At 50.1% G+C, this 12,304-nt stretch overlaps 1 protein-coding gene across 1 annotated transcript in view; it reads left to right on the top strand.

Annotated features, from left to right (window-relative positions):
- BPI (bactericidal/permeability-increasing protein) overlaps positions 1-11,417 on the top strand; it is a 27,675-nt gene extending 16,258 nt beyond the window's left edge. Inside the window, exons 10-15 of the mRNA XM_006764487.2 lie at positions 305-472; positions 1,463-1,530; positions 4,167-4,209; positions 7,964-8,027; positions 8,982-9,058; positions 10,584-11,417. Coding sequence (XP_006764550.1) covers positions 305-472; positions 1,463-1,530; positions 4,167-4,209; positions 7,964-8,027; positions 8,982-9,058; positions 10,584-10,622 — 459 coding nt within the window. The 3' untranslated portion in view covers positions 10,623-11,417. The remainder of the gene's footprint in view (positions 1-304; positions 473-1,462; positions 1,531-4,166; positions 4,210-7,963; positions 8,028-8,981; positions 9,059-10,583) is intronic.
- Positions 11,418-12,304: the final 887 nt, after the last annotated feature.

The following is a 12,304-nucleotide window of genomic DNA, read 5'->3' as shown; positions in this document are numbered from 1 at the left end:
GGGAAAGAGCCAAGCTGGGAAAGAATGGGGGGACAAGCATTCAGGGAGAGGGAACAGAGAGTGCAAAGGGTCCTGGGAAAACAGCAGGTCCTATTTGCACAACAGGAGTCCCAGGTGGCTGGCACTGGAGGCGTGTAGAGTGGGGTTGGCAGGGTTTCAGCTGCCAGATCATGCGGTCTCAGGGTTTAGTCAAAATTCAATGGGAAGACATTGGAGGTGTTTGTGCAGGGCCAGGACAAGACAGGATTTAGAAACATTTAAGTAAAAGTGTCCCTTTTGTTGGTTGTCCCCATGGGGGCTGCAGGTGGCCAAGATGTTCCCCAACATGAGCATGCAGTTCCTGGTCAGAGTCTCTTCTCCACCGCACCTCACCGTGTCCCCCGCTGGCCTTGCCTGCACCCCGGTCCTGGAGGCCCAGGCCTTCGCTGTCCTCCCGAACTCCTCCTTGGCCCCTCTCTTCCTGCTTGGCATGGTAAGCTGTTCCAGGGTGTGGACAGATGGGGAGCCCTGGACAGGGCTGAGAGCACGCCCTCGGGGTGAGGGGACCGTGTGAATAATGCCCAGATTCAAACCTGGACTCTGTAGCTGCAGGGCTGTGACCAGAGCCATTACACTAACTGCTTTGGGCTCCTGCAGGCACTCATTCATTCAATTATTCATTCGTCATTGGTTTGAAGTATGTGTACTGTTTCTGATTCATTCACTCCTATCTTCAGTCATTTATGCATTTGTGTATTGTTCATTCATTTATTCATTCAATTATTCATTAGATTGCTAACTTGAAATATGCTATATCTCTTCTGGTTTACACATGCATTATTATTCATTTATTCATTTACTTATACCCTTGTCCAATTGATCATTCATTTGTATATTTGTTCTTTCATTCATTATGTATTCCTCCACACATATCTTTGTTTATGCCTTCATTGGTATGTTCAATCCCTCACTTATTCAAGTTTTTATTCCATTCTTGATTTGTGCACTCACTCATGTGATCACTATGCCGCGCCATGAACTTTCGGAGGCACCGCTCTGGCCACTGGGACTGAGGCCAGACTTTCTCCCATCAGGAGGCACTCACAGGCCGCAGGCAGGTCTGCGCAGTCTCAAGCTAAGACCCATTTCCTCCACTTTGCAGATTAAATGGGTTCTCACAGAGTTGCTGAGGCAGGAAGCTCGGTTTTCTAACTCACTAAATATTTGTTGAATGAATAGATGAATGAATGGCTATGGGAATAGGGCTGGCCTATGGCCTGACTCACAAGTAGCTTGGGAACTCAGACATGGACTCAGAAGCTGGGGAGAAAATGGTACTTGGTCCCAGCCTATGACTCATCAACAAGGAGGAAGTAAAAGGGAGGTCACCCCCCACCCCAAGCTGACCCTCCCAGCCGTGGAGGCCTTCCAGAGCCCCCAGGCCTTGGGCCAGCACCTCACTTCCTGGGTTGTTATTTTGCAGAGCGCGAACGCTTCTGTGGAGGTCGGCGCCATGTCCGACAGGCTTGTGGGGGAGCTGAGCTTGGACAAGTAAGTGGACCTGTGGGTCAGGGGGAGGGAGCTGCCATTCATTCGTGGGGTCCCTGGGCTAGCAATGACCTTACAGTGTGCCAAGTACTATGCCACTGCTTTCCCATTCACCCATCACATCAAAGCTTCCAACAGTGTGCAGAGGGCACAATGTTCCCATTTCCCAGAGGTCAAGCCTAATTATGCTAAGCCCCTTAGCTTCCCAGATAAGATCTAGGGAGTGTTATAAGGTCAAGCCTAATTATGCTAAGCCCCTTAGCTTCCCAGATAAGATCTAGGGAGTGTTATAAGGTCAAGCCTAATTATGCTAAGCCCCTTAGCTTCCCAGATAAGATCTAGGGAGTGTTATAAGGTCAAGCCTAATTAGCTAAGAGGACTGTGCCCTCTAAGCTGGGAATTGTTTGTGACTTTGCCCACAGATCAGTCTGAGGCTTAACCCTATATCGGCTCCCTACACCCAGACAGTGAAACCAACACTCAGAGACGAAGGGACTTGCCCAAGGCCAGTCCCAAGGCCACATGTCGTAGGGTAACCAGCCATCTCAGTTTGCCCGGAGTGTCCCAGTTGGGGCACTGAAAGTCCCTCGTACCAGGCACCTCTCAGTCATTGGCCAACTCATGGCCGATGCCACTCCACACTGAACCACAGCAGCCCCCCGCCACCCCACACCCCCGGCCTTCCTTGGCACTTGGAAAACCCACTTCACCCCCATCCTTAGGACCCTGTCAGCCCTCCCCCGCTGGGAGACTGGGGTCCATGTGCTGGGTTGAATCCCGGCAGAGGAGGTGTGGGAGCGTAGTGTCTGACGTCCAGGCACCTGCATTGGAAGCGCAGTTCACCGTGGTAAACAACAAACTTTCCAAACTTCGGTGTCCCTGACTGTAAAATAAGCCCAAGAATTGCTCTTTCACAGCAGCATTGTCGTGAGGATGAAATGAGGCACTAATATGTGTTGATGTGTTTGGAGCACTTTAAGGGATAAAAATAAGTGCTCGATAAGTAAAAGGAAAAGAGAGACACAGAAAAAGAGAAACGCAGAAATTGGAGGAGAGACAGAGAAAGAGAGACATTCAGAGAGAGGGACACACACACAAAGGAAGAAAGGAAGAGACATCAAGAAAGAGAGACGAAGCGTGAGAGACAGAGAGACAGGCAGATGGGGAGACACATAAGAGAGAGACACAAAAGGAGGAAGAGGGAGGATAGAGGTGACACAAAGAAAAAGAAAGACACCCGGAGAGAGTAGATGCTGTGGCCCCAACATTTAGACCTGGCATCTACCCCTTACTCACACTCAGACTGGTTAAACTGAGTCCTGACCCAGGCTCCTGCCCATGTCCTCCTTCCCCCTGGCACGGAGGCGTCCTTCGTCACCTTGACATGGGTCCCTGAGGCCTCTATGCTGCTCATGTCTGTGACACCCTTCTGAGAAGTGTTACTGCTTTGGGAGCAGATGGATTTAATGTTCCTTGAAGCTCCCGTGGGCCTCTCAGGTACAGGAGCCGGAGAGGACGCAGCTGGGTGGTGGCTGAGCACAGACTTTCTGAAATAACCCACAGGGCTGGGGTCCTGGGGCTCTTAAGTCGTGGTGAACAAGAGTGAGTTTTCAAACTTTGTAGGTAATGGAGACAAGAGTGTTGGCCTCTGGGGGACTTATTAGAAATCCTGCTTTGCTCATTGTTGGCTGTGTGGCCTCAGGCAGGTTGTTTGACCGCTCTGAGTGTCAGTTTTCTCATCTGCAACATGCCAGTGCAATGGCCCTTGCCTCTTGGGGTCTTGCAGGAATTCATTGAGACAAAGTACTCAACAGGGTGAATGATAGGGGTTTCAATAAACGGCCATTTATTTCTCCCTTTCTCTGAGATCACATTTAAAATGCCATAAAGGCTGTAAAGAGGAGATAGTTGATTGGCTCAGGCAATTGAAAAGTCCAAGGCAGGGGTCCTCAAACGTTTTAAACAGGGGGCCAGTTCACTGTCCCTCAGACCGTTGGAGGGCCGGACTATAGTTTAAAAAAAAACTATGAACAAATTCCTATGCACACTGCACATATCTTATTTTAAAGTAAAAAACCAAAACGGGAACAAATACAATATTTGTATTTGCATGTGGCCCGCGGGCTGTAGTTTGAGGACCCCTGGTCCAAGGGTTTCAGGCCAGGGTGGATCAGGTGCTTAAGTAATGTCCTTGGGACTCTGACTCCCTCGTCTCTTGGCTCTGCTATCCCCGACGCTGGCTTCATTTTCCAGAAGGCTATGGCCAAGTGGTGACAGAAATGGTCACTAGCAGCTCCCTGATTTCCCTGGAGAAAAAAGAGCATCTCATTGGCAATATTTCCAGCTGAGACCACCTCTCCTTGGCCAGCCATGAGCCACAGGGCCAACCCTGAAGCAATCACTGTGGCCAGGGAGGTGGAACCTGCCCTTGGCCAGCCCGCCCCCAGCTCAGCACTGACAGTGTAGAGAATGGGTGGTTTCCCCAAAGGAAAAATCGGGGGGCTGTGACCAGAGGAAGGGGGATGACTACTGGGATGACTACCAAGCAGCCATTACCAGAGTGGCCCTTCCTCCCCAGTAACTGAATTTTCATACGAGTCAGGCAAATGGTGTCTCAGCTGCCCCTCCCCTTCTCACAGGCTGCTCCTGGAGCTGAAGCACTCAGACATCGGCCCCTTCTCGGTGAGTCCTAGGCCCTTGGAGGCTCCTTTCTTCTCCTGATCTTGAGATAATGGTCCTGAAGACCCCTGGGCTCATGGCATCATTTCAGGAGGCCACTGGTCATTTGCATACAATTTGCATGTGAGGTAGTGATGGGAGGAGCTTTGTGGGCCTTGGGCAAGTCACTTTCCTTTCAGAACTTCAGCCCTTCCCCGCAAGTCAGGGATAATCCTTCCCACTTGAGCTAATATGGCGAGGCTTCATTGATGTTAAATGTGCACAGTCTGGTGTAGAAAATCTGCCCAGTAAATGTTTGTTGAATGAACAAGTGAATTACTTTGCTGAGCACCTGCTATATGGCGGGCGCTGCTCCAGGTGTTGGGATATGCTCATGAAGAAGACAGGAAGCCACCCCTTCTAGAGCTTCCCATCATAGCGGGAAAGCGGACAATACGAAAGGTGGATTACTTCCGTCAAGATCAGTGCTATGGAAAACAAAACGGAAGTGGGGTAGACAGTGATGAGAAGGTTGAGCGTTAGACAGTGTGACCAGGGAGAGCCTCTCTGAGGAGGTGATATCTGGGCCGAGGGAAGCAGCAGGGGGAAGATCTACCGCAGGCAGAAGAAATAGTAGGGACAAAGGCCCCGGGGCTGGCTCACCCGCGCCTTCTGGGCTAGAGCAGATGGTGTTTGAAGGGCAGTGAGGAGCAGTGAACTGTTTCATACAGAGTGACATGACCTGATTTCTACCTTGCTGAAAGTTGCCCCAGGCTGGGAGTAGGAGAATGGAGTTTGGGGACAAGGTTAGACCACATTAATAAATGGGGAGGTGGGCACATTTGTCCATGTGAGAGACGAGGCCAGGAAGAAAGAGAAAGATGATAGATTGGGGACATGTACTTTGGAAGTAAGGTCAGACAAAACCTTTTTTAAATTCTGTAAAATATGTTTTTATTGACTTTAGAGAGAGAGGAAGGGAGAGAGATAGGTAGAAACATAAACATTGATTGGCTGCCTCCTGCACGCCCCTCACTGGGGATCCAGCCTGCAACCTGTGACCTCTTGGTTCATGGGTCGTCACTCAATCACTGAGCCACCCTGGCCAGGCCAGGCAAAGCTTAATGAGAGATATGATGTATGGGGTGAGGGAAAGGGCATTGAAGAATGACACCTAGATTTTTGGCTTGAGCAGCTGGGTGAGTGGCAAAGTCACTGAGATGGAGAAGGGCAGGTGGGAGGGAGAGGAGCAGGGTTCTCACCAGCCCAGGTAGATGATGCCAGAACCTGGAATCCCTGACCATCAGTAAGTAGACTCACTCCTGCCTCCCTCGCCCAAGGAGGGCCCTGCTGGTGAGCAGCCCATGTAAGTAGCAGCTCAAATGCTCTTCAACAGCTGCCCTGAGTGAGCATCACCCTGGTGACTCCCATTAGACGCCACAGCATGCGGATTCTGCCCACAGCGCCTTACTACACGTGGCCTCTTGGTGAACCCCTGGAGAACATTTCCTTGGATCTCCTGCCCTGCCAGGGTTCATGTCCCAGCATCAAGAAGGGTTCAGGAATCTGGAAAAGGGGCTGCGCGTAGATGACATAGGAATCCAGAGACTAATAAAGAGTCTGGAGACGAGATATAATTTTGAAAGGCACTGGGGGTCAGAGGACCTCTAGCTAAAGGAACTGAAGACTCCCTCCTTGTCTAAGACCCTTGCTTTTATTAACACGATTTGTCCTAAGGCAAGGTGGTGGAGATAATACACTTCAAAGGGTAAGGTTTCAAAGGGTACAGAAGCATTGTCAGTTTGGGGGAATAGCCTACGGCTGTACAGGTGTTTGGCCAGTAGGAGGCAATAACATGTAGATTAAGATGCCCTTTAACTGTCTGGCAGCCACAATCAGTTTCCTATTCAGGTTTGGGGAAATGCCTTTAGCCATTCCCAACAGGTGACTACATGTGTGACTCAACCCTGTTGAGTCCCCAAGTTTCATCAACCTTGATGAAACTCTTAAAATTATGACATGCTGGAATTGGTCTACGGCACTGGCCCAATACCCCCACCAAGTGGGTGCAACCCCAAAGTCAGACCGCCCAATGTCCCTCCAAATCCGATGGAACTCCAACCAGCCCTTTCCATCTGATGAGAGATTACAACAACAACCAAAAAAAAAGCTCAAAGCTACCTCACTGTATTCTCATGGATTCACTGGTGCTAAGGCATCACAGTGTGATGACTCAGTGGGTAACCAACTGCTGCTTCTGCAGAAAATAAAAATGTTAAGTTCCTAGATTCATGGGAAGAAGGGCGCCGTGTTTGATGAGCCCAGAGAATTACAGCCTGGGAGAGGAGACTCAATTGTTCCAGAAACAAAAATGTGCATAATTACAAGTTGTAAATGTCACCACTGCAGGCAGTGCTCTTGAGGGTGTTACATTAGAGTTGACTTTTTTTTTTATTGCAAAAGCGAAACATATACATTATAGAACAATCAGAACCTACAGGTTTACAAAAGAAAGAAAATAAAAACCATTTCCTAATTTCCCCATTAGCTAATAATTTGAAGTATATCCTTCCTCACCTTTTGCTTTGCGTATTCAATAACAAAATGGAATTCTGTGGTTTCCACAGCCCACTTTCCTTACTCGAAAAATATCATAAATATGTGATTATAATTATACTTCTACACTGTCATGCGTAACAATTGTGTAGTTTCCTAGCATCAAAGTGCCACCATGTCCTCCAGATGGCTCCCCAAGTGTGGACGTGTAGGCTGCTTTTTAAACAATTGTTATTACAGTATAGTTGACATGCAATATTATATTAGTTTTCAGGTGTACAACACAGTGACTTGACATTTATATTCCTTACAATGTGATCACCACACTAAGTCCAGTAACCATCTGTCACCGTGCCAACTTAGCACACTATAAGTGACTATATCCCCCTTCCCCATTTTCACCCACCCGTCCATCCCCCTCCCCTCTGGCAACCACACATATAAGTGAAATCATGCTGCATTGTCTTCATCTGTCTGAGTTATTTACCCTCCAGGTCCATCCATGTCACAAATGTCAGAATGTCATTCTTTTATTATTATTATTTTTTTTTTACCGCTGAGTAGTATTCCATTGTTTTTATTCCATTCATCACTCTCTGAGCATCCTTGCATCTGTTTCTGCCCACATCCTGGTCACTTCCTCGGGATAAATGCCTTAGAAGCATGTTTGCCGCCCACCAAACACACATGTTTAAGGCTTTTGATGAACATCGCTGAATAACCCTGGGAAAGGTTGAGCCAGTGTGCCCTCTAGCCCGCATTTTCACATTCAAATACTCTCTGCCTTGCACCTTATAGTCCAGAGCAGTGATGGCGAACCTTTTGAGCTCGGCGTGTCAGCATTTTGAAAAACCCTAACTTAACTCTGGTGCCGTGTCACATATAGAAATTTTTTGATTTTTGCAACCATAGTAAAACAAAGACATATTTTTGATATTATTTTATATATTTAAATGCCATTTAACAAAGAAAAATCAGCCAAAAAAATGAGTTCGCGCGTGCGTCATAGGTTCACCATCACTGGTCTAGAACTTGCATTGCCACTGGAACCTTTAGAGTTAGAGACCACTTCCGTGACCTTGACCGAGCTGCGGGGTTTTCGCATCACTTGGGTCCATCTCTCAGCCTTTTCCAGCTGGGCGGTGCCCTGCGTGGAGGGAGGGTGATGGAAGACCGCGCTGCCTGCATGCCCTGACGTGGGTCCCATCCTCCTTGTTTCCAGGTTGAGCTGCTGCAGGCCATCATGAACTACATTGTGCCCACGACTGTGCTTCCCAAGGTTAACGGTAAGGAGCTTTGCAGAAACACCTGAGCTTTAGTCCTGGAAGAAGTAGTAGGGATAGTTCTTAGAGCCACCTAACACCTGGCTCCAGCTGTGGGGGCTGAGGGGTGGTCACCTCAGATGGCACCTGGCCTAGATTTGGAATGAAGAAAATGGAACTCCGCGTGGGTGGCATTCTTATCAAGGCCCATCTGATCCTGATGAGGTGGGGGATTATTAATATCTCCTGCTTTCATGGGAGGAGGTCAGAGAAGTTGAGTGACCAGGCCACAGAGCAGGTGAGAGATGGAGCTTGGGTTTCATCCTCCCTCTGAAGCCAGAGCCCTTGGCGTTTCTCCAACTCTGGGAGGAAGGCCGGGGAGAGGGGTCCCAGCTAAGGTCTTATGCTCACCACACTGGTGAGCCTGCCGCTAAACTTGGCGTAGCCAGGGGCGACGGTACACAGAGAGGCCCACATAGCATGTGACTAGACTATTAAAAATAATAAATGAAGGCAACAAATTATTATATAGAGTCTGACTCATCCTCCCACCTTGACACATGTAGCTTCATAATGACCTAGGAGACCAGGTTTGAATTTAGCATCGTCCTGAGTTCCAGTTCAGACGTGGTGGTGTCGGGGAGCTGACCCCTGGCCACCGCCCGTCTCTGATTTATCCTAAACATGGAGGGGCTTCCTGCACCCACAGGTAGATATCCCCAATCACATGTCCACGGGCCGTCCGCACCCGTGTGAGCAGCGCCCCCTGATTGCCACCCAGGCCTGGTGCCCACCAGCAGGGTGCTCACCCTCAGCAGGTGATGGTGGTCAGGAGGCCTGCTCAGGTCCTGGACGTGAGCTTGGGTGATGGGGCGGGAATGTGAGGGTCCCAGATTTCTCTCCAGTCCAGGGAGGCCACCCACCTGGCCCCATCTCCTCCCGTCTCCTCCCTGATCCTTTCCTGAACCTCCATTGCAGAGAGGCTGCAGAAAGGCTACCCTCTCCCGCTGCCCGCCCACGTCCAGCTCTTCAACCTGGTGCTTCAGTCTTACCAGGTGAGTCCCAAAGGCCTCTTTTCACCCTGTCTCCTCCACAACCGCAACTGGTGCTGAAAAGCTTTCCCTATGCAAGCCCCGTGCCAAGCACTTTCTACCCTTACAGCACCCCGGGAAGGTGGGCGCTCTTGATAAACAGAGAAGGAAGCCCAAGACTCAGAAATGCCACGTGGCTGTTTAATGAAGTCCAGATCCAAAGCCAGGCCCCTGCATATATTTTTTAATTGATTTTCTTACACAGAGAGGAAGAGAGAGAGATAGAGGGACATGGATGTGAGAAACATTGATTGGTTGCCTCCCATACGCACCCCAACCAGGGAGCCAACCTGCAACCTGGGCATGTGTCCTGACCAGGAATCGAACCAGCGACTTTTCGAACCAACTGAGCCACACCGGCCAGGGCCAGGTCCCTGCTTTTAACTATTGGCTGCACCATTCGCACCTGGCACCTGGTAAAAATGGAACTCCCTCGGTGCCATAGAGCCTCGGCGGCTGCATTTAATTATTGTTGCATGCCTCTTCTTTTGCATCGGCGACATTCCACACCTGTGGGTATGAAGCCTGGTCAGTGGCTGGCGAATTCAGATACCAGTCCGGGCCACCTCCTTCTGCCCTTCTCCCAGCCTGACCCCCAGCAGCATTGGGCACTCTTTACCCCTTTCTTGGGAGCATTCTTCTTAGCTTCAAAGAGCCCCCTCTCCCTGTTTGCCAGCCGCCTCTCCCTGGGGCCTTTCAGTCTCCTTTGCTGCTTCCTGCTTCCCCTTCCTTCCCAGAGGGAGTTCCCCGGGTTCCTGCCCAGGCTCTGCCTTCCCCACTATGGGCTTTCTCTGGTCACGGCCGTCAGCTCAGGCTCAGCAGCCACCATTATGCCACCCCGAGGCCCGAGCCTGTCCCAGCGAAGCTGATCGCTCTGCAACAAACCATCGCCTCCTGTTGCCCTCCTTACCTTAGTCATTGTCTTTCCTGATAACCTCTTGGCCCCATGGGAACCCCCATCACCCAGATTCCTTGCCCTTCCTCATTCCCAACATCCAAGCAACCCCCAACTCTTTAGACTAGGGAACTAATAGGGCGAAGAGACTGGAGAAAAGTAGATGAGAGAGCAGAGAAAACACATCTCCTATTTGCCCACCTTTTCCCAAGTTCATCCTTAAAAGAAATAATGACCCCAGGGCACCATTTTATTTCTTCATCTATGAAAGTTCTGAGTAAAGGGCAGGAAGGAGCAGGGAAGTGGGTTGGCAACCTTGGCTGGAACAAGGGCTCCCTTGAGCTGCCATGAGGCCGGGGTGACAAATGAAGGCCCCGGAGCTGCCCGGGGGTCTGCACGTCTGAGAGCTGCCGACACATTCAGGGGCGCTGTGATGTGCAGAGCCCAGAGACGCGACCCGAGTGCCCCTCACTCCTGCCTTTCCGTCAGGCCCCACTCTACCCTCTCCCAAAGTTCTCGTCTAACCACCCGGCAGCCCCACCCTCACCACGGGGGTGCGCTTCCAGCTGTTGACAGGATTGTGTCTCTTCCTAGAACTTCTTGCTGTTTGGAGCAGATGTTCTCTACAACTGAAGTCGCCACCGGTGCGGGGGCTGTCAGCACACCAGCCGCTGAGGGGTTGTCAACACTGTTCCGGACAGGCCCGCGGGCCACCTTTCTCCAGGCGCCCCCTCTAGCTCTTGACCCAGAGACCCTTGCAAACGTCTCTAAACTCAGGTTCAGAAATGACCTAAGCATGGAGAGCCTTGTTGCTTGGGAGAGTGTGTGCTGTGTATTTTAGGGATTATGAGCTTCTTTCAAAAGCTAAGCCTGCCCAGACATTTCCGCCAGGAATTGCATTTCAGTTGCGTAACCACAATATGTCTCTTTGTGCTTCACACACACACACACACACACACACACACACACACACGAACGACAAAGAGAAACACCTGGGTTTTTGTAAATGTGGAATGCTGTGTGATGGTATTGTTTCTTGTTTTATGTCCATTCATTCATTCATTGGCTGTACCCAGCATGGCCTCAGCATCAGCGTACAGCACAGATACAGCCACCTCTTCATTTTTCTAGTTACTGCCTTGGGCCCCCACATGCCTCTGTTAGCAAAAAGCGCCATTATTCCCCTTTGGACACTGGCTAAGAGTCCAAAGAGAGTCTTGCTTTCTCATGTCAGAGTGCTGTGTAGATGGGTCCGCTGGGCTGTTGTTCCTGCCACTGCCACCTGGTGTCGCTGTTGAACAGCTATCCTGCAAAGCCTGTTTTCCCTGCCTCACACTTGGACCCAAGGATGATGGTTCTCTTAATCCAGTGGTTCTCAACCTTCCTAATGCCGCGACCCTTTAATACAGTTCCTCATGTTGTGGTGACCCCCAATTTCATTGTTACCAATTGAACATAATTAAAGCATAGCGATTAATCACAAAAACAGTATGTAATTATATATGTGTTTTCTGATGGTCTTAGGCGACCCCTGTGAAAGGGTCATTCGACCCCAAAGGGGTCGCGACCCCCAGGTTGAGAACCGCAGCCTGTGCTCTCCTCTCCTGCCCAGCCCTTGGGCCCAAAGCAGAACTGGGCCAGGGGACGAGGCCATTGAAGGTTTCAGTCGATCGCATTTTCAGCTGCAACGAGCCCTTCCCCATGACTGTCCAGGCTGGCATGGAAGCCGGGTCACCAGTCCAGACCGTCCTTGAACTCTTAGTGAGCCTCCTCCGGGGCTTCAGGATAGTCCCTGCCATGGAACAGCAGGTGTGGCTGTCTCAGGCCATTAGATGGGCTCTAACAGTATTTTATTTCAAATTGATTGAGCATTTCTGGAAGGCCTCTTTGAGCTGCTGACATTTGGTCTGAGACAGGAGGTTGAGGAAGAGTTTGAAGCAGTCAGTGGGCTGTGGGGCGACATGACCAGGGTTAGCTTTTAAAATGTTTTTTTGTGACTTCTGAAAGCATGGGAGGGGCAAGAGTGGAAGGGGGTGGGCACAAGTTAGGAATCTGTTGTTCAGACTTCATCCAGGCGGGCAATAATAAAAATAGACAAAAGCGTTGTCGTGATGAAAAAGCAGATAAAAGGTGTTTTTAAAGAAAAATGTACACACTTCTGCTAACACCATCAATCCTCTGACAAATGGAGGTAGAGGCTCTGGGGCCACAGGGGAAGGGAGGGTCACTGATCAAGCACAGCACAGGAATGATTTTATTTAATCCCGTGGCACTCTCACCCCCAAAGTGGGAAGTGGCCAGTCCTCTTAGATTGA

This window comes from Myotis davidii, unplaced genomic scaffold (assembly GCF_000327345.1).
Source record: "Myotis davidii unplaced genomic scaffold, ASM32734v1 scaffold38, whole genome shotgun sequence".
NCBI classification, from domain to species: Eukaryota; Metazoa; Chordata; class Mammalia; order Chiroptera; family Vespertilionidae; genus Myotis; species Myotis davidii.
The sequence above is the reverse complement of the archived record's forward strand: the minus strand, read 5'-3'. Positions and strand labels throughout refer to the sequence as shown.